At 38.2% G+C, this 24,779-nt stretch overlaps 1 protein-coding gene across 1 annotated transcript; it reads left to right on the plus strand.

Annotated features, from left to right (window-relative positions):
- The first annotated feature begins 423 nt into the window (after window positions 1-423).
- LOC132320821 (exportin-2-like) lies at window positions 424-24,507 on the plus strand. Its single transcript, XM_059834454.1, has 25 exons — window positions 424-428; window positions 3,312-3,407; window positions 3,742-3,884; window positions 6,471-6,572; window positions 7,028-7,173; window positions 7,491-7,581; window positions 7,853-7,960; window positions 8,882-8,974; window positions 10,294-10,461; window positions 10,558-10,687; window positions 11,406-11,471; window positions 13,326-13,528; window positions 14,910-14,994; window positions 15,758-15,819; window positions 16,598-16,734; window positions 16,897-17,000; window positions 17,580-17,677; window positions 18,577-18,727; window positions 19,247-19,455; window positions 20,172-20,269; window positions 20,478-20,563; window positions 21,696-21,777; window positions 22,217-22,363; window positions 23,194-23,425; window positions 24,118-24,507. The coding sequence occupies exons 2-25, from the start codon at window positions 3,323-3,325 to the stop codon at window positions 24,205-24,207; spliced, it is 2,916 nt and encodes a 971-aa protein (XP_059690437.1). The 5' UTR covers window positions 424-428; window positions 3,312-3,322; the 3' UTR covers window positions 24,208-24,507.
- The last annotated feature ends 272 nt before the right edge of the window (window positions 24,508-24,779 follow it).

Below are 24,779 nucleotides of genomic sequence, written 5' to 3' on the forward strand. Positions count from 1 at the left end.
GCCCAGCCCCGTCCCGCCGGGCCCAGGGCCGCCTCCTCGCACCCGCGGCCCGGCTTCCGCCCGCCGTGTCCCTCAGGAGCCGCGCACCCTCCCCGCGGGCAGCCGGGGCCGCAGAGCCCGAGTCCCCTCAGGCCCGAGCCGGTTCCGCGGCGCCCCAGCGGCTCCGAGAGGCGCCCCAGGGCGTTGTGGGAAGTGCCGAGCCATTGGTCGGCCGCCCCCCCTGGGAAGCGCGGCAAGGATTGGCTCGCAGCGGAGCGCGTCGGGCAAGGAGAGGCCGCTGATTGGCCTGGCGGCCGAACGGTGTCACCGCCCTGCGTGATGCGGTCACGGTGCCGCCGCCGCGCCCTCGCACCGCGGTTTGAATGTGAAGCGCAGCCGGAGCGCTCGGAGCCGCCGTTGCTGGCGCTACCGCCGGGGGGAGTCGCCAGGTGAGGCTGGGCCGCGCCGGGCGGCGATGCTGGCGATGGGGCGGCCCCACAGCCCGGCGGCCCGCATGGCCCGTAGCCGGCTGCCGCTGCGCTCCGCGCTGGGCTCGAGCGCTGGGCCCGAGCGCTGGGCCCGCGGCGCAGCGAGAGGCGCAGATCGCCCTGCTGGGGTGCTTCGGCCCGCCTCTCGTAGCTCGCGATTGGCCCGCGGCCTCTGGGGCTGAGCAGTGTGCTCCCCTCGTTGGCTTCCGCTGCTGCCAGTCTGGAGGTGGCGGGGAGGGGGAGGGGGAGGGGGAGGGGGAGGGGGAGGGGAGCAAGTTAGTCTGAGGGCGGTCGGTGCTGTTCGGGGCTCCCCCGCCGCGGCCGCCAGCCCGCGCTGCCCCTGGCCCGGCCCGGCGGGGGCGGGCAAGCAGGCCTGCCGCTGGGCCCGCCTTGCGGGGGCCGCGGCCGAGCCGGGCCGCCGCCGCATGAGGCAGCGAGAGCGCCGCTGCGGGGGAGGGCAGTCTGGCGGCGGCGGGCGGGACGGAGCGTCCCCGTCCCTCGGATAAACCGCCCGGCGGCTCCAGGCCGGGCACGCGGCGGGGATGGGACCGGGGAAGCGCCGGCCTGTGCTGGGTCGAGGCGGTGGGAGGGGGCTGGGCCACCGCCGCGGTAGCAAGAGCAGAGACAGCCCCGCTGGTGGCCGGGCCGTGGCCGGGCCTGGAGGGCTCCTCTCCCCGTCCCTGCTGAAGGGCTCCCGGGCGGCCGCCCCGCGTCACGGGTGGCCTCGCCTTTTGGTCCGCAGGGAAACGGCGTGAGTGGGCTGTCGGGGGGCGTGGTGGGTCCTCGCTCCTGCTCCCGTGGCCGGTGGGTGCTTGTCTCCCGACCCCCGCGGTTTGGTGAAGTGGAAAGTGAGTGTAAAGATCCTCCGCAGCAGTTTGGTGTGAAGATAATCTTTCCCATAAAGTCCAGACCATAAACATCCTTAGGCGCGTAGATGGTGTTTGTAAGTGCTGTGGTGAGTGAACGCAGGAACAGAGTTCTCTGAAGTTCTTCATGGTGTAAGACTCGGAGGACAGATGCTTTGGGATTTTTTTTTTTTCCATAAGTGGTCTGTCATTAATTTAACTAAAGTAGTTAATGAGTTAAGCACATTTTACGGGCTTTCTTCTGGAGAGGTGGTCTGAAAATATTCTAATTTTCAGGAGGCATATGTCGCAACATAGCAAAAAGCATCATATCACTCTAGCAAGTACCACTATTTTTTTTATAGTGGAAAACAACAAAAAACAGCTGGAGGAAGGGAAGGAAATAAGAGTAAACAGTGAGCAGGTGAAAATATTTATCCTTTTGTGTAAGGGATTGAGTAATGGATTCAAATCTTCACGTTTGGCCTTCGAAGTAAACTCACAGTCAGCTTGAGGTATATATTTTCTCTATGGGCCCCTACATTACATACGTATGTGAGGTATTTGTAAAAGGCCATTCAGGATTGTCAATCTCCTCTTTCAGTTTGGTTTCCCGCTTGAGTCAAGTTTAGCCTTCATAAATGATTTCTGCATGGGTTTGCACCTCAGCCTTACAAACTTCCCTGGAGCAGATAACTTACATTTTTTTAATTATGAAGAATTTAAATATCGGTTGCAACATCATAGTAATGATGTGTGAGGCCATTTTGTAGAACAGATGAGCCAGCTATTAGTTGTGCTGTTTGTTTATGCTGCACTTTATTGGGATTTTCTTGGTTGATGTGAATTGGTGAACAAGACTAGAGACAAGTAAACCCCCAAAAGGGAAGGGGGGTGAAACATGGGAGGCAGGACTCTTTAAGTGGATTTTTATTTCTTGCAAAATATGTTGGTATCTCAATTAATCTTTTAATGATATAGATGCCATAGTTAAAGTAAAAATTTTACTTTTTACTTACATTAAAACTCACTGCCTTTGCAAGCGTGCTTAAACAGAAACTATATTGCACTGATACTCAACATAAAACAAATCCAAAGTGGGACAGAGTAATTTCAGTATGTATTACTAATTAGAAACTCCAGAGAAAAAATGGAAGTCTTTGCTTCCTCATTACTTCTGTAGTAAGAAAGATGGGCAGAATTGATGATGATACCCTGAGCAACAACATGTCCACTAAAGCATGTCTTGTTGCTGTTTTAGTGTTACTGTAATTTTAATTATTCCAATCAAAGCTATGAAGTTAATATAGCACTGTGGTAAACATGAGAATGCATGTGGGAGGATTACTAGAGAGGAGTGATTTAGACTTATTGCACAGAGTTATTCTGTAATAAGTATTGCAGTTTAAATTAACTCCCACCCTAATCTAAGTTAATTTTACAGGGTGGACGAACCCTCTGGCTTTGCACAGTCTTTTGTCTCTTTATGAAAAACTAATTTTCTGTTGAGAGTTTTCTTTGATAATGAGTATTTATTTTTAAACGAGCCTTGACTCTCCAATACACTTTGAATTGTTCTATTTACAATTATGTAGGACAAGAGTATTCAGCTTTTTCAATTAGGAAAATGTTTCTGGGGCTGACAGATGTTCTCAAAAGCAAAAACAAACTCCTGTTGTCCTGAAAGGGCAAGAGATCATCTTTTGGCTGTACCTAGTTCATGGTTTGCTGGATGAGTGATCCGGTTTTAGGCGTTTAGTTTCAATAAACTAGACAGTAACAGTTGCACGTAGTTGAAGAAATGGAATGTTTTCTGTTTTGTGCTTGGTGCACACTAGCTGTTGTTTTATTGTGTGAGACCTATAAGATAGGACCATGCTTTATGAGGTATAGTCAAAAAGAGCTGTGTGTCTTCTGTGGAATCTCTTTTTATATATGTGTAGCTTATAGGATAGATTTTCTGATCTGTATTTATAACAAAACTACTTGTGGGTTTTAGGTTCTGCCAAAATGGAGCTGAGTGATGCCAATTTACAGACTTTAACTGAGTATCTAAAGAAAACACTAGATCCAGATCCTGCCATAAGGCGTCCTGGTAAGTGATTCTCATGAGTGACCAAAAAAGCTTAGTTTCTTTTTGGCTCTTCTGTCTGTGTATAGCAAACTTCAGTGGATGTTTATGCAATAACCTCTTTGCAGAAGTTCTCAGTGACCTTTTAAAACAAAAACCTAATGAAGGATGGATATAAATATCAATTTATTTTGTTTGCTTTTTGTAATGTTATTTTCCTGTATTCCTGATTTTTTTTTAATTGTTGTTATTTAAAACAGTGCTGCCGTTCACAATAAAATAGATACTTGAGGAATCATAAGACTCCCATTAGAAAAATCAGTTCAGCTTTTGCTAACCTTAGTATATTCTCTTACAGCGGAAAAGTTTCTTGAGTCAGTTGAAGGAAGCCAGAATTATCCGTTGTTACTCTTAACACTGCTGGAGAAATCACAGGAAAATGTCATCAAAGTTTGTGCATCTGTAACGTTCAAGAATTATATTAAAAGGAACTGGAGAATTGTAGGTATCCTAGTGCGTAGTTGTGCTAAGAGTTAATGATCCTTTTAAGGTACAATAAGATATTCTACAGTAATATTGGAGAATGTGTGTATGTCTGTACTCTGTGAAAGAAAGTAGATCATTCGGAGAACAAACACAAGGCATAATTTACTGGTGAGGGACTAAAACCTGGACCATTGGAGTCCATTTCCTTAAAAAGCACTAGAGCTGGGTGATAAAATGATGAACAAATAGTTTTCTCTAATATTATATGCACATTTTGCAGAAGCGAAATATATAAAGCTCATTTAACTGACAGTAATATTTCTTAAACTGAAATGGTGGTGAAGTGTCTATACACACGAGCTGGCCAATTTGGCCTGCATCTATTGTCATCATGTTAGAAACATTTCAAGCCAGCACTGCAGCTGAAAGTGATGATACTAGCTTCTCTTTCATGTAAATGCTTCTGGGGCATAGAACAGTGTGGGACAGTTTATTTTAGTGGCCTTACCAGTTTAACACTTGGAAGTATTTGCAGACATCAGATAGAAATATTCTTGTTTAATTGTGTTTTATCCTTTGTTTTGAAGAGGTCAGAAACATTTTTGATTCAGGGCTTTCAGCATTCATAAATTTTAATTTATGGTAGAAAGTATTACATTTGAGAGCTCAACTCCTTCACCAATGAGAGGTTTTAATTGATACTGTTTACACTTTTGTCTCGCTGAAAGCACTGTTTGTATCTGAAAAATATCAAATGTATGATGTTGCTTTACTACAGGGAAACTGGTAAGTATTTCATCATTGCATCTTAGCTGGTACCTATTTACAAATTTGCATTTTATTTCTCCCCTCCCCCCCATACTAATATTAAGAAGCTATAGCAGTTCTAGATCTGTTATGTTTGGTAAGATCAGTGCATTCAGTCTGGCATGAAATTTCTAGAACTTTGTTTCTGTAATATTGTATTCTCTGTCATTTCTCGCAAATTGCATCTTTATCTATAGTATATTGTAAGTAGAAATAATGTTCTGTTATGGAAAAATTTGTAAGTGTCTTCCTTTTTATGGATTGTGGAGGTAATTCAGCATGAGATTTTGTTTTGGAGTAGGTGGAGATGCTATGCAGTAAGTGCATCCAGAGGACTGTTACGATTGCTGTGTGGCTTCAAGCACATTGTTTTGCCCAAAATTGGAGCTTTCATTTCAAGAGCAGCTGTATCAACAGAAAATACAGCCCTAAGGCTAGCTTACCTAGATCACATGGTTTAATTTACCAGCCTTGGACTTGACTGATACAAAGCTCAGTGGAAGTAAGAGGGTTTTGCCTACTCAAGGACTTCGATTTGGTAGAGCCTGGAGAGCTAGATATACAGGGCCCTTCTGGAGAGACGGAAGGGTTTGCTTTTTTTTAATTAATTTTTGAAGTATCTACAGAATACTAACCTATGTGCTGCCTCTCACATCTTGTAAAAAGGTCTCGTTTCTTTGAAAAAATCTCAAAAATAACTCCATAGAAGGATTTGTTGTTGCTGATCTCTCCACCATCTTTGTCCTCATCTATCTAAATGCATAGCAGTGAGCCCTGCCTCCCTACTTGGAGCTTGCCTAGTACAGTTATTGCTGCCTTTCACATCATATAAACTTATAAAGCTCAGGTTTTAAAGGTCACCACCTTTTTGTGGTTTTTCATGTGTATATATAGTGATTCTGTACATTCTTCTGATTCAGTGCAATGTGATAGAAGTGGAAAAGCAAGTTCTTTGTGCTTATTTTTGTAACTGCTTGTTCATAGCTAAACATAACTCTTGAAATTTTGAAATTACTAAACTTTCTTTTACGTTTATGGGAGGATGGTGAAAGGGAGGTAAAGAGGAGGGTGGTAGTGCCACCTGGTTTAAGCATCTTAAGATCATTGAATGAATCTCTGGAGGTGGCTACCTCTTTTAATTGCTGGATAATTTCTAGGTTTCTGACTTCGGTGCTGTCATCACAGATAGTGTGACTATCACTGCTGTCACTGGTTGGTGACAAGCCTCTTTATTATTTTATTTGTTTAGTAGAAATTTTGTAATTTACTACCACTTGGCACTATTGACTGACTGGACCTTGAACTGATTGATACTTTGAACTGATTAGATAACTCTTAAATTCAATCTTATGGTTTTGCTGGTGTAACCTGCACCCATTTTCATGTAGTTTCTAGAAAGTATGGCTTGAGGCAGCTTGCACAAAGTAAACCTTTGAGGTTGGCGGAAGTGAGGGCAGAGATGTGGTTTGGTGTGGTGGAAGAGGAGACTATTGATTAAACTTAGATATGTTATTGGCATATGCATCCACCCTTATTATGGCTGAATTGCTGGTTTGAAAATTCACCATTCGAGAAGGAGAAAACTAGTTCAAGGTTTTACAGAAAGATGTAATTTCTTTCAGCTTTTTTCAGGTACTACTGTTACAGATTCATTGTAGGCAATATCTTTAACGGATCTTCTTAGTTTCTTTAACTGTAAACCAGCATAAGTGATTGGTTTCTGAAATGCTGATATTCACTTGTTGCCTAGAGTATACTGATATGCCCATGACTTAACTATTGTTTTAATCTTAGGTTGAGGATGAACCGAACAAAATATGTGAATCAGACAGGATAGCCATTAAAGCCAACATAGTGCCCTTGATGCTTAGCAGCCCAGAACAAATTCAAAAGCAGGTAATATGTCAATTCCTGGTTATGTCCATGAGATTTCTGGAGTATCTTAAGTGTGTCTAGAGGCTCTGGTTATTGGCAGAGTCAGTTTCTTTACCAAGGAGGCCATCCCAATCCAAGTAGCTTGGAATATATTGTCACAGCTACTTTTGCCTACTTTAATTTTAATTTCTATTTTTTAAAAGGCAATTACTGTATAATGTTATAGCTAAGTTCTAGCATTAGGCAGTTAAATATAGTACTTCCAGAAAGTGAGACTTATTTATACGTTGGATTTAAAGTGAGATTCATTTATTTGTGGTGAAAACTAGTAGATATTTAACCCAAGGATTTTTTTTAATCTGACAAGAATAATAAGCATTTTTCTTTAAATATTTGCAATATCTGTCATGACTACTGTGGTTTTTGTAATGAGGAGCCTGCTATTATATCATGTAATGGTTATGTTTCCTTTCCAGTTAAGTGATGCTATTAGTATTATTGGTCGGGAAGACTTTCCTCAGAAATGGCCAGACTTACTGACAGAAATGGTGAATCGCTTTCAAAGTGGAGATTTTCATGTCATTAATGGCGTCCTTCGCACTGCTCACTCTTTATTTAAAAGGTATTGGAAATAAGGGACTTAGTATATGGATTGTAAATTTCTGTTCAACTCGAAATTTTTACTGTTAGACTTAATTTTTTAGATTTACAAAGTCTGCAGTTGTGGTTCCTACTTATGCTTACTGACTTTTTAATAAGAATTTAAGTGGTTGTCAAATTGTACACCTTGCATGGTATTGAACCAGGTCGTTTAGTTCTTGTTTACTTGACAGTATTTGTTTCAAGGTTCAGCACAAAAAATAATTGTATGCAAGTTAATTTGGTAATAAATGTGAAGACTGTATTCTATTTTTCATGTATTTCTCTTTCACTTGGCAGGTACCGCCATGAATTTAAGTCAAATGAATTATGGACAGAGATCAAACTTGTCCTTGATGCCTTTGCTTTGCCCTTGACCAATCTCTTTAAGGTATTTCTTTTCTAATCATTTCGAAAACAAGCTTAGCATTCTGAATTGCTTGTTGTGAATGCCTGCAAAACAAAAACTTAAGAATAGTTGCTTTGAAACTGTTAATGAGATTCAAACTAAAGTAATGAAGTGAGACCTGACAGGATCGATAAGGGGAGGAAAAGGAACTGTATTTTCTGGTTTAAAAAAAAGTTACATGACACTTTTCAATACCTCTTGTTAATGCGGTTTGTGTGTGTGTTACTTGACTGAATCTTCTGTCTTTTTCTAGGCAACTATTGAACTTTGCAGCACACATGCAAATGATGCTAGTGCTTTGAAGGTTCTCTTTTCTTCTCTCATTCTAATTGCGAAGCTGTTCTACAGTTTAAATTTTCAGGTGAATCTCCTTGTTCTTCTAATAGTTTCACTTTGATCTCACAAAGCTATTATGCTTTTATTTATAGGATTCATTTGAGGCAGCCTTTAAGGCCATGCTTTATTGCAAAAATAAAAGTTGACAGTCTGCATCAATGCTGGAGTAAAGGCACAGTAAGGATGGGGTTAATTAACATGTTAGCTTGGCCCTATCTAAGCAACAGTTCAAGGGAGTCTAAGCTCTTGTCATAGCAAGGAGGTATTGTATGGGTAGCTGTCTGAGTATGAGCTGTGAAAGACACGAGTCAAATGCCTGAGTTTGTACTCACCGTGCTCCTTTATAAATATGTCTGTGCTGACATTAACTCAGTCATGTAGATAAAAGTCAGTCAAAACTAGTAGTTCTATAGCACTATGGTAGCAAGTTATTCTGGTAGCAGTGTGGGGTTTTTAGTTTTGAAATCAGATCTAGATTTCTAACATGATTAAATTAATGCACTATATGAAAAATGGTAAAAAGATACTGAGGCGACATGTATTTAGTGTCTCAACATGAACAGAAGTCTGTGAAGTGTGATGATCATGCCTTGATTGCTTGGGCTGTTACTCCATATTGGGCAAAAGAGCAAGCTGGAGTTAAAAGGGAGGCATGTGCTCTCTTGCTCTGAGGGTAAGAAGCAATAAGATTCCTTCTTTATAAAACTGTAGGCTGTATAGAGTGTAAGTAACTAGTTTATTTGGAAATAGTGTATTCCAAAGCCTCTGTCTGGAGGGTTTTCACTGGGGAGGAAGAGGGGGTAGTGTTTCATTTTGAAGATTGTTTTCCATACTTTGTTGTCCCTCAGTAGATTATAAGGTGGATACATACTACTTACGATGTAGGTATGTTATCTAAACAGTGCAGTCAGAAATTAAAATGTAGATTTATGCTTTTCCTTCACAGGATCTTCCCGAGTTTTTTGAAGATAACATGGAAACGTGGATGACAAATTTTCATAGTCTTTTAACTTTAGATAATAAACTTTTGCAGACTGATGTGAGTACTGTGTAAATCTCCTGGTTTGCCTCTGTGTAGTGGAGAGAGTTGATTGAGAACTTAGGTCTAACTCTGAACAATGCAATGTTTCCTTTGTTGGGTAAACAAAGGAATAGAATGACTGTAAGGAAATGGGGTTTAAGAGAAGTTGCCCCATGGTCTAAGAAATTTGATGTCCGGTTCTTGAAGTTGTATCTCAGATACGGGTATACCCAGCTGTGCACAGAAAACAAATTACAGATAATCACCAATGAGTAGATTCTTTCGAGGACATCTGCTGAAGTAACCCGATCATTAGAATCACAGTGCTCGGGTTTTCTATACCTTTCAGCTAGTTCACGCACTATGTTTTAGAAAACAGGGTATCTTAAAGAACTTAAACCAGTTGAACATAGAAGGCATGACATCCCTAAGTGCTTTAGTTTAGCATTTGCTGTCTTTGTCTAATTATAAGAATTCGTAGTTTCACAGGTGAAAAATAACACCAAGTCATCAAAGCTCAAATCAATTTTGTGCATGCTTTCTGCGTTTTAAATGCTGTCTTCCGGATACAGTACAATAGTTTGCCGCATGATGGAGCCAAAGCAACTATATAAATTTCTTTACAATACATAGGGAGGCATATGAACTGTATCCTGTGCTATAGTTTCACAGTTGTTTTAGGCTAACGCTGCTGCTAAAAGAAGCTTTGCTGTTCTTTTCTCTTCTCTTGTGTCTGTGGGCCGTAGCCCAGCACAGACATTCATGCAGCTGTGTGCTGAACTGAGTCAGGAAGTGATATGCGTTAAAACTGAAAGGTGGGGACTGGGGGGGGGTGGCGGAGATGGAACTGGGTGGTGGTTTTTGGTTGTTGTTTTTCTGTTTTGTTTTTAATTCCAGCTTAATTTCCCAATTCACTTTGCTTTGTGGCTTCCCAAGCATCTGTGCTGGTATGGGGAAGGGGAGGGAACTACTTTTACAACTATCCCGATTTAAAGTAGCAAGATATGAGGTCTTCTAAGCATATTTTTTTCAACACCTTGTCTTGTCTTTTTCCTATGACATTTGTAAATTAACTTCATGTCAAACTTTGTCAGATCGAAATGATTTAAAGTGCATGGTGCTTTAATTTGAAATGTAGGTATGATTTATAACTTGCAGTGCAGTTCCAGTACAAATCAGCAAAATACAGTAATTCTAGGGACGTGAGAGGGATTTCTTTCTGTTTAGAACATGGTAAATTAATAGTGTAACTATTTCCTTCAAATATGCTGATACTTTTAATATTTAAGTAGTGTTGAAGTTTGGATGTTTAAGTTCTTAGTTTTGTTTTATGTGAGGATGAAGAGGAAGCCGGATTACTGGAGCTCTTGAAATCACAAATTTGCGATAATGCTGCTTTATATGCTCAAAAATATGATGAAGAATTCCAGCCCTACCTGCCACGCTTTGTAACAGCAATCTGGAATCTGTTAGTCACAACAGGCCAGGAAGTGAAATATGACTTGGTAAGTTGTTATAAACTGATCTTGTCAAGTTTAATAATGAATTATAAATTGGTCAGTCATGCTAAAACTGTATGTGTTCTGTTTATGTTGTTCTAGCTGGTTAGTAATGCAGTCCAGTTTCTGGCCTCAGTTTGTGAGAGACCACATTACAAGCATCTGTTTGAAGACCAGAATACATTGACAAGCATTTGTGAAAAGGTTATTGTTCCCAATATGGAGTTTAGAGGTAACTTTTTGAGACTTAAGTTTTCAAAGACACAATAAAATCTAACTGTAATTATAATGATATGTGGCTTTGCAGGACTGAGAATTGAGGATTACCTCTTGTGTACTTTAGTACTAGATTCAAAACCAAGTTCCCGGAAGAGATTGCTGTCCTGTGGGCTTTGTAGAATTGTATTAATATATCTAATAATTTTTCTGTCTTACTGGGATCTCAAATTGAGAAGTATAGGAAGTCTAGTTCATGTGCTACCAATAACTTCCCATGCTTAAAGTGAATATCGGAATAATTCAAGGAGTCTAAATACGCATGGATATCAGGCCTACTAAACTGTAATGTCTATTTCTCCGAGCTTTCATGGGCTCATATTGATCCTAGTATCTAAAATGCAGTGAAGATGTATTGCAGTGATAATAAGCTTCTCTCTCTTAAGTCTATGACTCTGGAAGCCTCTTTAAATACACTTAGAGTGGAACATGTCCTATCTTTTTTTTCTTTCTTTTTTTAAAATCAGGAATACATCAGCTCATGAATATGAAAGACTAATTTGTGGGGCAGCAGCAAGCTAAACAGGCTAGTCTGGCTGGATATTTCTGATTAATTTTTATTAATGTTATAGAAAAGTACTTGGAAAAAATAGCAAGTTGATAATAATACAACTTTTTAACCATAAAAACCAGAGACCTCAGTATTTAAACTTCTATGGATTTTATATTTTCAGCGGCTGATGAAGAAGCATTTGAAGATAATTCGGAAGAATATATAAGAAGGGATTTGGAAGGATCTGGTAATCCACAGATTTATGCTAAGAATACTTGGTCTCTAAATATAGCTCTAAAGAGCTGAAGCAATTTACTGAAGCTTTTATAACTTATTTTTTAAATTGGGAAGGCTTTTCCTCCCCCAAGAGATTTTATCTGGTTTTTGATCAAGTTTACTGTCATGATGTGCCCATCACAGTCTCTTTTTGTTTTGAACAATGTTTTTGTAGGGTTTTTTCCTTAATTGGATTGGTATGTCTCCTGCACTGCACACATTCTCATTTCAGCAAATATAGCCTGTAAGTCAATGCTGAATAGTGGCCACACTTGTGTATTTAGTTCCTATGTGTAGAGTTTTAAATAACATGGAGAGACTGTGCCTGTATTTAGTAGTCTATCATGTTTAAACTGAAATTCTGACCGGCGTTGCATACAAATCTGTGATCAAGCCAGCTGGACACCAGCCAGCCCTTGTATGCTGGCACTGTGTTCAAACCAATACAGTAACCATCCTGAAAACACAGTGCTGTGCTAACAGAGCTGCTTGATTTTCTGATTGTAGCTGTCTGGTCTTCAGCCAGCTCAGAGCACAAATGAACCAAATCTAGATCTGTATGACAAATCTGTATATGCTGTTCTGTGCTGTTAGCAGTTTATTGACTGACACTTTCAGATTAATGACACTTCATAATAGATTTAAGAAATTACAGTATGCTTGCAGTGGAGGACAAAAATTGGAGGAAAATGTTTTTGAACATTTTTCAAGCAAACTTTTTATCATTCTTATCCATGGCTGCATTTTAGGTATTTGTGAAGCTTTTATTTGTTAGCTACTTCTCTTTTAAGAGAATTGAGGCAAGAAGTATTTGTGTTCTTCAGAGATTACTTTAGAAATGTACTCTATTGCATTTAAATTGACTTGCTTTATTTTCCTTCTGTCACTTCTGTTAGTATATTGTATTAAAGGCCAGCTGACTTTTTTTTTCCCTTTCTTGTAACAAGGAATTTTTACAGAATTTTTTTTTCGTACTGATTCGGTGTGGTGGGCCAGCAGCTAAACACCACACAGCAGCTTGGTTGCTCCCTACCCTGCTGCAATGGGATGAGGAAGAGTAAAAGTGAGAAGACTCATGGATAGGGATAAAGACAGTTTAAGTGAAAGAAAGAGGAAGGAAAAAAAAAGGGGGGGGGGGGGGGAAGTCATCAATGACTCACCACCTCCCACAAGTACACTGATGCCCAGCCTGTCCCTGAGCAATGGCTACCTTCCCAAAAAACCCTCTCCCCTCTGTTTTTATTGCCAAGCATGACATTACATGGCATGGAATATCCCTTTGGTCAGTTTGGATCAGCTATCCAGGTTGTGTCCCCTCCCAACTTCTCCCCCACCCCCAGCCTACTTGCTGGGAAGAAAAAAGAGAAAGCCTTGACACTGTGCAAGCACTCTTCAGCAACAGCCAAAACACTGGGGTGTTACCAACAGTTTTAGTCGCCAGTACAAAACACAGCACCATATGGGCTGCTATGAAGAAAATTAACTCCATCCCAGCCAGATTTGGGTGCATAATTGTCAACATAGTAAAAAGCCTCCCCCTCCATGCTTACTGAAACTTTCTTTAGAGGGCAAAAAAATCTGTGAGTATGTATGCAGTATTGCTAGGTGTCTATTCCTCTTTTGGTTGTACAAATAGTCGATATTATGAGAGTAAGTAAAAGACTTAAATGTGTTCTTGCACATCGGTGTGGAGGATTGCAATAATTAACATAAGGTGTGGCTGCAACTTGAGAAGCTGTATTCATTAGTACGTTTATTACTATGTTTATTAATATGAAAAGCTGTATACTTTCTCATATCCAAAGAATCTTTGGTTCTCATGCAGATATTGACACCAGGCGCAGAGCAGCTTGTGATCTAGTCAGAGGCTTGTGCAAATTTTTTGAAGGGCCTGTGACAGGGATTTTTTCTGGATATGTTAATTCTGTGCTGCAAGAATATGCAAAGAATCCATCTGTTAACTGGAAGCACAAAGATGCAGCTATATACCTTGTAACGTCTTTGGCATCCAAAGCTCAAACACAGAAGGTACTTTTACATTCTATTCATTTTAATCCATACGCATTCTAATATTATAGTTTATATAAAGATCGATGCAGTTCATTTCATGCTGCTTCAGAATGGGAGTAACTGTATTTGTAGTAGTTTAGCGTTGATGAGGTTAAAAGTTGTCCATTACATAACCCTATCACGGTTGGTAATTTGGTGGTATCTGATCTTCAAATAGATTGGGCAAAGTCAACAGCCACGTGTGACCATTTGGCAGGCCTTAGTAGCATGTGTGAAGCAGCCATACAAAGAAATAAAAGTGGGTCTAGAACCTCTGAGCTTTTAAATGGTACTGAGCCAGAGTTTGTAAGCCATGGAAGGCCAAATTTGGCTTTACAGAAGACAATCAGAAGCGTTAAGCAGACTAGAAGGAATCTAAGTGACTCTTACCGTTCTTGTCATTGTATTTCCCAATGTTTCCTGTTACCTGAGTGTTTATGATTTGGAAATAGCATGTGAATGCTAAAGATGGCTGGACATGGATCTCATTACTTGTTTGGGAGAAAGCAACTAATAGGCTGGCTACATTGAAAAGACACACCTGAGCTAAACTGTATTTGGAAACAGTAGCATTGTATCGGGTGTCCTACAGAACAGATTTTAATATACTAATAAATATTTCAAATGTTAATACAGTTCAAATCTCAGTGTCTTTACAAGACAGATTTGAGGCAAACACAGTAAAACATGTTGTACAGCACCTTTATGCAATTTTGCCGAAGGTTCTCAGTCTTTTCCTGAAATTCTAGTTGTATACTGTGGCACAGCAATTGCTAATAATAGTGATGCATAATGTGAACCAGAGTTTTCTAGCCATTAGAAAACTGCTAAGTTGTACATCTTTTTTTTTCCTGTGCTATTTGGTGGCAAAGATGGGATAACATCCCTTAGAACACTTGATTGATAAATACCCATCTGAAAATCCTGTTTTAAAAATTAGTTGCATTTTTTATAAGAGAAAACTAAGTAGTCATTATTTTGCTGTTCTAATTCAGAATTGGAGTTTGAGTCCTAAACTTCTCCTTTTTAAGAGGCCTATCAGAAAAAAGTATCAAGTTAGTAAGATGCTGATATTTTCTATCTAAAATTTTTGTTGATTATTACTGTGTTACGTGCTATTATTCCTAAACTCAGAGCTGGTAACTTTGAACCTTGATAGTGCTACAGCTGAAACCTAGAGACTAAAAACATTAAGAAAAAGAAATTGGATGGCTCTCTGCTAAAGATGCAGTTTCAACAATGTCATCATGTGCATGCATGCTTTAGATTCCTTTCATTAAAAGCACATAAAAAATGCGTAAGAAAACTAGCTGAATGTCAACATCTAAAACCAGGGTTGGTTTGTTTTTTGTTTTTCTAGCATGGCATAACACAAGCCAATGAACTTGTTAATCTGACAGAATTCTTTGTGAATCACATTCAACCTGACTTAAAGTCTGCTAGTGGTAAGTTAATGTTAATTTTTATATGGCATTTTTTGTGATATATTTACAATCTTGACAGTAACCACTGTTTCTTAAGGCTCAAGCACTCATATATCAGCATAATCTCTGAGATAGAAGACTGTTAACACCTGGCACATGGGAAGTAATTCAAATTTGTTTGGCTGGCAGTGAATGAGCTTTTAAACAAAGGTGGATTAGCACATTCTATCTGCAAGATCAGAGCATGTACACACATGGTTGCTATCAGCTACATGCTTAAACTTGTTGAATCAAAGTAATTTGATTTCTGTATTTGAGACCTTATGGCAAACTTCTATGCTATACAAATCCCTGAGAAGTTAAAATACTGAAGGCTAGGTTGTAGCCTGTGTCAGCCCATATTGATGAGATTACGGATGTCTAGATTTCAGCCACATAACTTATTTTATGCTTCAGCAATTATCTTAAGATATTTAGAACGTAGTGGGTTGTCTCAGAATGTGTAATTGGAGGCTGTTAAAATTGGAGCCAGAAGGGGAAATTTCATGTGAAAGAGTTGGACTGTACACTTTGTGGTACTGGGGAGTGATTTGTACCTAAAACTGATATTCTGTCTGACAGTGCCTATATAGAAATGCAGAAACTAAGCAACGTAGAAAACATTGTGTGTATTATTGTTGAGGGGAAAAATCATGGTTTAATGTCACTTCTATATATAGTATATGTTCAGTAATCACATTTATATGAAAAGCATCAACAAAATTCACATATTTTTCTATTGCAGTGAATGAATTCCCTGTGTTAAAAGCAGATGGTATCAAATATATCATGATTTTTAGAAACCAAGTAAGTTTTTCTTTTACTCTTATGGTAAAAACATACTGTAGTTTGTTACTTTATACTTGCCAAGCCTAATTTATCTTACTTGGCCATATGTTAACTCAACAGGTGTTTGATAGTCGTATATAACACTTCATGCTGAATTTTTAGTTTTGAAAGTAAATGATGTTGTTATAAATATCCAATTACCATGTAGTCTATATGCTATCCATATGCTGTGGGAGCACTGAACATCTTAGCACACTTAGTTCTGTGACACACTCAGACTTTTTCAAGTGAATGTTAGTCTAAATATACTTGATTGCTCGTATCATTGCAGTAGTTGTTAAAGAGAGTACAGCAACTTTGTCCTTTACCTTTTCTGATTTGTGAGGTGCAGTAAGAAAATATATTGAGTAGTATTTCTAAACTTTAGATTACCTTTATTCATCTCTTAGGAAATATCTGTGGCTTTTTTTTAAAGCTTGATATTTTTTTAATTGCCCATTAAGACGAAGTAAAATGGAAAAAAACATATACATTAGGAATATATGCACTAACTGACAATCAAATGTAACATTGATGTTAGGGCGAAGCATACAGGTGATGACAGAAGTAGGTACCTCTTGGTTGTCAAGGTGTGATTTAGCGACTGGAGGAGCCTTCTAAGATTTCTTCCTCTGCCAAGTTTGTTGCTGATGAGCTTTCAGTTTGTAGCTGATGAGCTCAGAGTGGTTATGCTCTAGTGTTGAACCATCTGTATTTTTATGTAACATATGTATCATTTGTTGCTATATTTTTGTAGGTACCTAAAGAACAACTGTTGGTATCTATTCCTCTCTTAATCAGTCATCTTCAAGCAGAAAGTATTGTGGTCCATACTTACGCAGCCCATGCTCTTGAAAGACTGTTTACCATGAGGGGGACAAATAATAGTACCCTGTAAGTTTTCAAGCAGAAATAAGTTCATTGCTACATAGGTTTTGTCCATTAAGGATGAGAAATATCTGTAGGGGATCTTTTATTTCTTAGTGTTACAATACTGTAAAATGCTGAAGTTTGTGAATATGCTTCATCATTGAAGAGCTGTGTTTTACTTAACAGCATTACAGCTGCAGAAATGGCACCATTTGTAGAAGTGCTATTAACAAACCTTTTTAAAGCACTGACGCTTCCTGGCTCATCTGAAAATGAATACATTATGAAAGGTAAATGCTTTATGAGTTCTGCAATATAAGAGTAACTTTGTTAATTTGGGGTAAAGGCTTATAGTTACCGGCTACTGAAATTTTTATATTAAAAACCTATTTTATGTAAATATGCTAAGAGGTATGCACAGCCTGCAGTTATTTACCAGGCTGTATTAAGTCATCTTTGACTAAATTCATGGTACCAAAGAGAAACACTAAACATAATGGTGTGGTGACAAATTATTTCTCAAATGGTAGTCTTTGTAGTCAAGGCAGCTACCTGAACACTGTCCGTAGGAGATCTGAGTGGGTTATGGCTAACAGTATGCCAAGGTTTGAGACTTGCCCAAGACAAATTATGGTCTTTGCAAAGTTGCTTAATCTTCTGTGCTCCGTCTATAGAATGGGGATAATGAGGCTTTGCTTTATCCTTTGTCATGATTATAGATTGATTGCTCTTGCAGCAGGTGCTCTTTCTTACCGTACATAATTCCTTGGGATCCAATTTAATAGTAAAAGGTAAAGGATTTAGGCATATGATGGTTGACAGAAGTGTATGTTTGTCTCCAGAAGATAATACTTTCCATTTATTTGCAGCCATCATGAGGAGTTTTTCTCTGCTACAGGAATCCATAATTCCATACATCCCTTCTGTCACCACACAGCTTACACAGAAACTGTTGGCTGTCAGTAAGGTAAAGAAACAGGCTATCTGAGCAAATGTTCGCTTTTTACCTTTTAGAGCTGTCTTTCTAAAGTTTTATGTATACCTTGTTGTTGTGTTCTGTTAGAATACTGTAAATTGTTCAGTATTTTCTGACCAAAATAAGTTAAAACAGCCTTCCAGTGAAGTACTGTCTTCCTTTTAGGACATACTTTCAAATCATTCTCCCCTGCTCTCATCTGAAATTTGGAAACAGCATATGAAATCTTTTTGTAATACTAGTTTGTTCTAGTATAAATGTTTGCTTGTGCAGAGGCCACCATTAAAGTAATCTGTTCTCACAACTCCTTTATTCTTTGTCCATGAAGCTTCTGAGGCTAATACTAAATTTAGGCACTGAAATATGGGATTAAATTAAATAAATTGCACTCCTGCTTTTGGTGGGTAAAAGTCTCTTAGTTTTTTGTTCAGGATGGGCTAATATTATTGAACATTGACATTAGGGAATGCCTTAGAATATCTTCATCAACTATCCAAAAAGCTCCTACTATGTATAGTTTAAACCTAGCGGCAGAGGATAAGAAGTGTTCAGTAAAGAATTGTCTAGATGCTTACAGGATTGAAAACAAATTTTTTTTCCAGTTTTTGTTTTGTGATACTTTAACTGCTTGCTAGTTTATGTAGAGCTTCTGAAAAGCACTTGTTGTCTTTAAAATATTTATAAAACCACCCCTCCTTTATGCTTTAAAGGTTTTTATGTTTGCTTTTATCTATGGAATTAATTTCATTAGCATATTAATAAGTAAGTCATAAGTATCCTTATTCCCAGTTGCTACTTTAGACTTCAGCTGAAATAAAAAATATATTTTGCTAAATAAGTGAGTTGGCTGCAAGTTTGGGTTGATTTATCTGTTTATAACTTGTTTTTAGAATCCAAGCAAACCTCACTTTAACCATTACATGTTTGAATCAATATGCTTGTCAATAAGGATAACATGCAAAGCAAACCCTGATGCAGTTGGAAGCTTTGAAGAGGCTTTGTTTATGGTGTTCACTGAGATACTACAGAATGATGTGCAAGGTAAATTAAAATCAGTAAGTGCTTGTGCTCTCTCTCTACTATAATTGGTTGCTATGATTTGCCTCACGGCAGTTTTTCTGCAACACAGGAAATTCAAGTGAGAACGCAGCATGTTCACAGTCCTAATAAACACTTCTAGGAAGCGTCTGGGTTGATCCCTAGGGCACATCAACTGTATTAACTTACTTTTAAAACAAACTGTACTTTTAAAATGTCTAACAATCAGTACTCCAAAGCCTCTTATTATTCTTCTTAATTATATTGCCTTGTTTCTAGTAGCTTGTTTTCCATGTTCTGAAACATAAACAAATAGAGGAAATAAAAATTGTATATATACAATGCTTGCAAATTTTTGGAATAATGAAATTTGGGAAGTGGTACATTTCTCCAAGGTTTGATTTGTTGGAATCTTTGTGTTAATATCATAGAATTGTAGGTTCAATCAATAGATATGTGGTTCCTAGGAACTGACAGTGGCCATATTTGCTGAATTTGTAAATGTCATCATTTCTTTTCCAGAGTTCATTCCATATGTGTTTCAAGTGATGTCCCTACTTCTAGAAATGCATAAAAATGAAATCCCGTCATCCTATATGGCATTGTTTCCTCATCTACTTCAGCCAGTATTATGGGAAAGTTCAGGAAACATTCCTCCTTTGGTCCGACTCCTGCAGGCTTATTTAGAGCGGGGTGCCAATACAATAGCAAGTGCTGCTGCTGACAAAATTGTAAGTTGGATTGATTTAGTCACAGTGTATGTCTCTAGACATGTTGATTTAAGATTAAAAATTATGAGGAACTTTTTCCTTTAGTGAATAGCTGGATCTGTGCAGAATTTATGCTTGTACTTTAAATTAATGGTGCTTACGTAGAAAGACAAAAAATTCTATGAATGCAGGCTTTTTGGATGCTTTTCCACTATGTGGATGGACTGTCATGCTTTTGTCAATTAAGGTGTAAAATTCCTGCATTTATTTTTTGCAAGCAGGTAAGTTTCTGCAATTTTCCTGTCTCATGTGCCCTGTGTTGAACACTGTGGATCAGGAAAACTCTCAGAACAGTCTTGAGAAGAGTGGTTGAGGAGGAGCCAAAATGTTGGGATATATGAGGATTAGTGAATGCAGTGGGAGATTTATTCTGCATACTTCTGTTGCATGATCTGCTATAGTCAGACTTGATTAGACAATGCCATTGATGAAGCAGACATGCGTGTTCAAACTGGCTTCGGTGTTCATTTGATCAAGGTTAATCTTAATGCTCAAAAGAACATCACTTGATCCCAACAGAAATCTGTCTTCCTTGTTCTTAACTGCAGAAACAGAATCCTGGTGTAGGTTATGAAAGCTTTTGCCTTGGTGTATGTCTTAAATGGTAAGAGCCAACTTTCTGGTAGGTCACATACAAAGAACTGTTGTATAGAGTTTTATTTTTGCTTTGCTTACAGCCTGGATTGTTAGGTGTGTTCCAGAAGTTGATTGCCTCTAAAGCTAATGACCATCAAGGATTCTATCTTCTAAACAGTATTATAGAGCATATGCCTCCGTGAGTATGAATTAAAATTACATTCAAAACTGATTTCTGTAGACTTTAATATTTGGTATGTTTGTACACTTCATAGTTAATGTTTAACAACTGAAAACTGTCACATTTATCAATAAAGTAGATTTGAACAATTCTATCCATGTTTTCTGTGAAGTGACATTAGTAAAATCCTAGTATGAATTGAATATCTATTCTTTTAAATTTCCAGTGAGTCAGTTGACCAGTACAGGAAACAGATCTTTATTCTACTATTCCAAAGACTTCAAAATTCCAAAACAACAAAATTTATTAAAAGTAAGTTCCTTGCTGTATGAAAAGCTTCAGCACTGGTAGTGCCAACAATTTAGAACATGCAGCTGTACTGAATAAGTATCCTATCATGTCCTGTGATTATGTGGATGAAGGAATACTAGTGACTCTTAACATCAGTGACTTGCTTCAAATTATTTGTGTAATCAAGGGTGGCATATAGGGCACTTGCCACAGCAGGTGACACTTATTTCATGAAAACTGAAGGAATGGAACTAAAATAAGAGAAGAGACTTGTGTATTCCTCTTACTTTCTTACTCTGTGTGATATCATTAATTATCTGAAAGTGTCTCCATTTAATCTTCAACTAATACCAGCAAACTTTCACTCTCACACAACACAGTAATACTGACCGCACTTCCTTTTGTTACATATAGTTGTGTGTTATTGCTGTTAAATACTCTATGCATTTGTGTCATTCTGCCTTAATATGACGTACGTTATTGGTCAGGTTTTATGCTAAACTAGCAAAGTTGTGACAAATTATAGAAATACATATTCTGGTTATTCCTGTTGTAACAGGAATATTATTGTTGTACTGATTAAATTATTTTAATGATACTATCACATAATTTGTGAATTATGCAATGTCTATTACTTAATCCTATAAAATCTGTTTAATGCCACCTGATAGGAGCAAGAATGCTAGGATTGCTTATAATGGTCTTCCACAAACAAAATTTAAGTGTCGCTTTTAATGCATTGCATCTGTGCTCTGGTACAAAGGTCATGCAAAGGCATTCACAAGTGATCTGAAAAACTGCATTGCATGAAGTTTTCGGCTAAAAGCATTCAAGAGTTCTTTTGGTCCTTGATCTGAAAAACTTGCAAATGGCTTGTCTAATGCTTCATAACTGCTGTAAGGAGAAAAAGGACTGAATCTTGTCTTCTTTGTCTTACTGCCATGTTTTAGTGTGTTGTGGTACGCGAAAGGATCAGTAGTTTTTAGGCAAACTTCAAGGTGTAGCAAGTTAATGTACTTCACTAAAACTGAACATTTATAAAGATTGTCATTTCTATCCCCTTGAAAAACTTGTTAGAATGTATTTTGCTGCTGACTCTAAGACTCAACGTGAACAAAATAATAGCTTTAATTTGACTTTTTTCTTGTTACAGGTTTCCTAGTCTTCATTAACTTGTACTGCATAAAATATGGGGCATTAGCGCTGCAGGAAATATTTGACAGCATACAGCCAAAGTTAGTATGATTTTTTTATTATTATTTAAGACTGCTATGTAATTTTTGTCTCTTAAAGTAGGAAATAGTTGTCTCCTTCAGCTAAAATTGCAAACTGCATTTGTCTCTACTCTGACTAGCCAAGTGTTTCTTCTAATGTGGTTGATTTATTTGTCTAGCAATTTTTCTGATTTGCTGCCCATAGTTCATCATTGATAGTTCAAGATATTAATCTCCTAAGCAGGTCGTAAAAAGAAGAGAGTGATGTTTTTATTCTTTTTCCCTTTGTGAAAAGTGTGTATGCTCAAATTTCTACCAGGCATCCACCGCAACAGGGCAGCATCTTAACAGATTATCTGTTTTTCTCTTTTTCCTAGTGCTTCATATTGTTTCTGATTTTCTTTTGTCACTGTAAGGCTGATAAGGCTTTCTAATACTTTTTCTTTTAATGTCATAACAGGATGTTTGGAATGGTTTTGGAGAAAATTATAATTCCTGAAATCCAGAAAGTATCTGGACAAGTTGAAAAGAAAATCTGTGCTGTTGGCATTACAAAAATATTAACAGAATGTCCTCCTATGATGGACACTGAATACACCAAGCTGTGGTATGTAGAACACTTCTTCAAGTTCTGTTAGTGAGGCTATTTGATTTTTGAAAATGTGAGCTATCATCGAAATGTATTCTTCAAATAAACTCCGTTGTGATTTCTTCAGGCCTGCTATTGTTATGAGGCTGAGTTTCAGGCTTTTCATACCACTTCCTTTTCCCAACAAATAAAACTGTGTTTTCAAAGCAGATGCCAGAAGTGGTTTGAGATTTTTGTGGTGGAGATAGCACTGATTGGGCTAGCTAGGACTGCATTTAAGAAAATACACTACTTACTTTTAGCTTGTATTCTTTCTGAAAAGCTAGGCCCAGTTTTGACTTACAACTGTTCTACTAGTCAGGAGATCTGAGCATACTTATAACCTGCCAGAGAGACTGTAAGATCTTAGCTTGACAGTGGAATTTTGGGGAAAGCTATCTGGGAAGATTGTAAGCCAGTCTAGCAGTCAAGGTGTCAGGTAGCCTGAATTTAATGATAATAACTGGATCCCTGAACTAGAACTTCTTTTAATGTACTTAGAGAAAAGGTGTAATCTGGGAAAGAATGGCTTTTCTTAGGTATGTTTCATGAAAATTTGACCGGATAAAAAAATAAATACATTGTTTATGCTTTTAATATGAGCACCTACATTATGCCTGTAAAATACACAGATCTACAATTCTTCAAGTCCAGCTTAGATTGGGCACTTATAATTTCAGTAGCTAAGCAAGTACCTGCAAGGGCTAAATTGTAAAGGGTTCCAAGTAATTTGAACGTTCTTGTACAATACAGCGTGTCCTAACGTATCTTTAAGCACTTCAATTTTATCCTCCGCTCTTTACATATAGGATTCCTTTGCTGCAGGCCCTCATTGGCCTCTTTGAACTGCCTGAGGATGACACTATCCCTGATGAAGAACACTTCATTGACATAGAAGATACTCCAGGATATCAGACTGCATTCTCTCAGCTAGCCTTTGCTGGGAAAAAAGAACATGATCCTGTAGGTCAAATGGTGAACAATCCTAGAATCCATCTGGCACAGTCTCTCCACAAACTGTCTACAGCATGCCCAGGCAGGGTAGGTGACTTTCATACGTGGCATGCTAATGCTAAATTCTACAGAGAAGAAATTTTTTTTTCGTAATGGGTCTCTTTTGCTAATGTTTGATAATCAGCAAAATGAAGGATGTCATAACCAGAATGCAAGGTGTTGTTCTCTTTTATTCTTTAGTGGAATATAGCTTTTGTAAGGCTTTATCCCTAATAACCTTAGAAAGGCTGTATTTTCACATTACTTAATTTAGCAATAAGCTTAAATATGCCATTTCTTAAATTAAAATTTATCTATTTGTAGGTATATAACTAATACTTGTATACAGTTCAATTGTATGTACTCAGGAAATTTCAAGCAACTCATGTTGGATTTAAACAAGTTTACAGTTAACTGTTTTAACCCATAATGTCTTTATTTTGTTCAAGATTTTGGTAAGTAAAGATTGCCTGAGAGATCTGATGTTTCCTGCATCCATATATCTGCTTTAATAACTGAAGTTTTTCTCTACCCTTCTTTCATGTTTGATTCAGATAAGTAGTACGTAAAACTGTCAGCATCAGGAATTGTAATTTCAGCAACTGCTTTCACACTGAAAAACTGCTGCTCTCAGGATGTCGCTTGACTCTGTACCATGTGTTGACACAGTGATTAACAGGATATAGCAGCAGTTTAATGTATGCACACATTGACACTTCTGCTCTATCGTATGTTTTAAGGTTCCTTCAATGCTGAGTACTAGTCTGAATGCAGAAGCGTTGCAGTATCTCCAAGGATACCTCCAAGCTGCAAGTGTGACACTGCTCTGAATTGCGTATATTCCACAAGCAAGATCAAAAGCTGTTTTGTTATACAGAAGGTTGACACTGACTTTTTTTATAGCAGAGCTCAGACAAAATGAAAAATGCTACTTGAAAATGTATTGCAGAATCCATCTTGTAAAAGATAAATGTGGCTTTAAGCAGAAACTGAAAGAATTTGGTGGTTTGTGTACTCATAGATAAAAGGTGGCTAACTTCCATTCCCAGTTTAATTTCAAAGGGAATAGTCATAGCGGTTTGTTATGGGATTTATTTGAAATCTGCATCTGCAGTGTCTGGATAACATTTTGAAATGTATGGGGAGCACTGGCTGTAGAAACTCACTTTGGTCACTAAAATTCCTTTTCATTTTGATGTTGTCCATTGTATTTCTTTTGTCTTTCCTTAAACTTTATCTAAATTGTGAATAAATAAGAAGCACTTGTTTAAAATGCCTGTCACTGTGCGCTTACTGTTTTAGAAGAATGTAGTTGGTTTAAAAAATGATGTTTTAAACTTAGGATAGAATATAAAATAGTGGGACTGTGAGGATTTTTCTTTATCTTAAGTAATAGTTTAAA

This window comes from Gavia stellata, unplaced genomic scaffold (genome assembly GCF_030936135.1).
Source record: "Gavia stellata isolate bGavSte3 unplaced genomic scaffold, bGavSte3.hap2 HAP2_SCAFFOLD_85, whole genome shotgun sequence".
Taxonomy (NCBI): Eukaryota; Metazoa; Chordata; class Aves; order Gaviiformes; family Gaviidae; genus Gavia; species Gavia stellata.

Bases quoted from the DNA above. Each gene is read 5' to 3' on its own strand.
- LOC132320821 (XM_059834454.1), top strand. From the start codon at position 3,323: ATGGAGCTGAGTGATGCCAATTTACAGACTTTAACTGAGTATCTAAAG. The intron at 3,408-3,741 runs GTAAGTGATTCT...ATTCTCTTACAG, and splicing joins TCCTGCCATAAGGCGTCCTG to CGGAAAAGTTTCTTGAGTCA. The intron at 3,885-6,470 runs GTAGGTATCCTA...TTTTAATCTTAG, and splicing joins TTAAAAGGAACTGGAGAATT to GTTGAGGATGAACCGAACAA.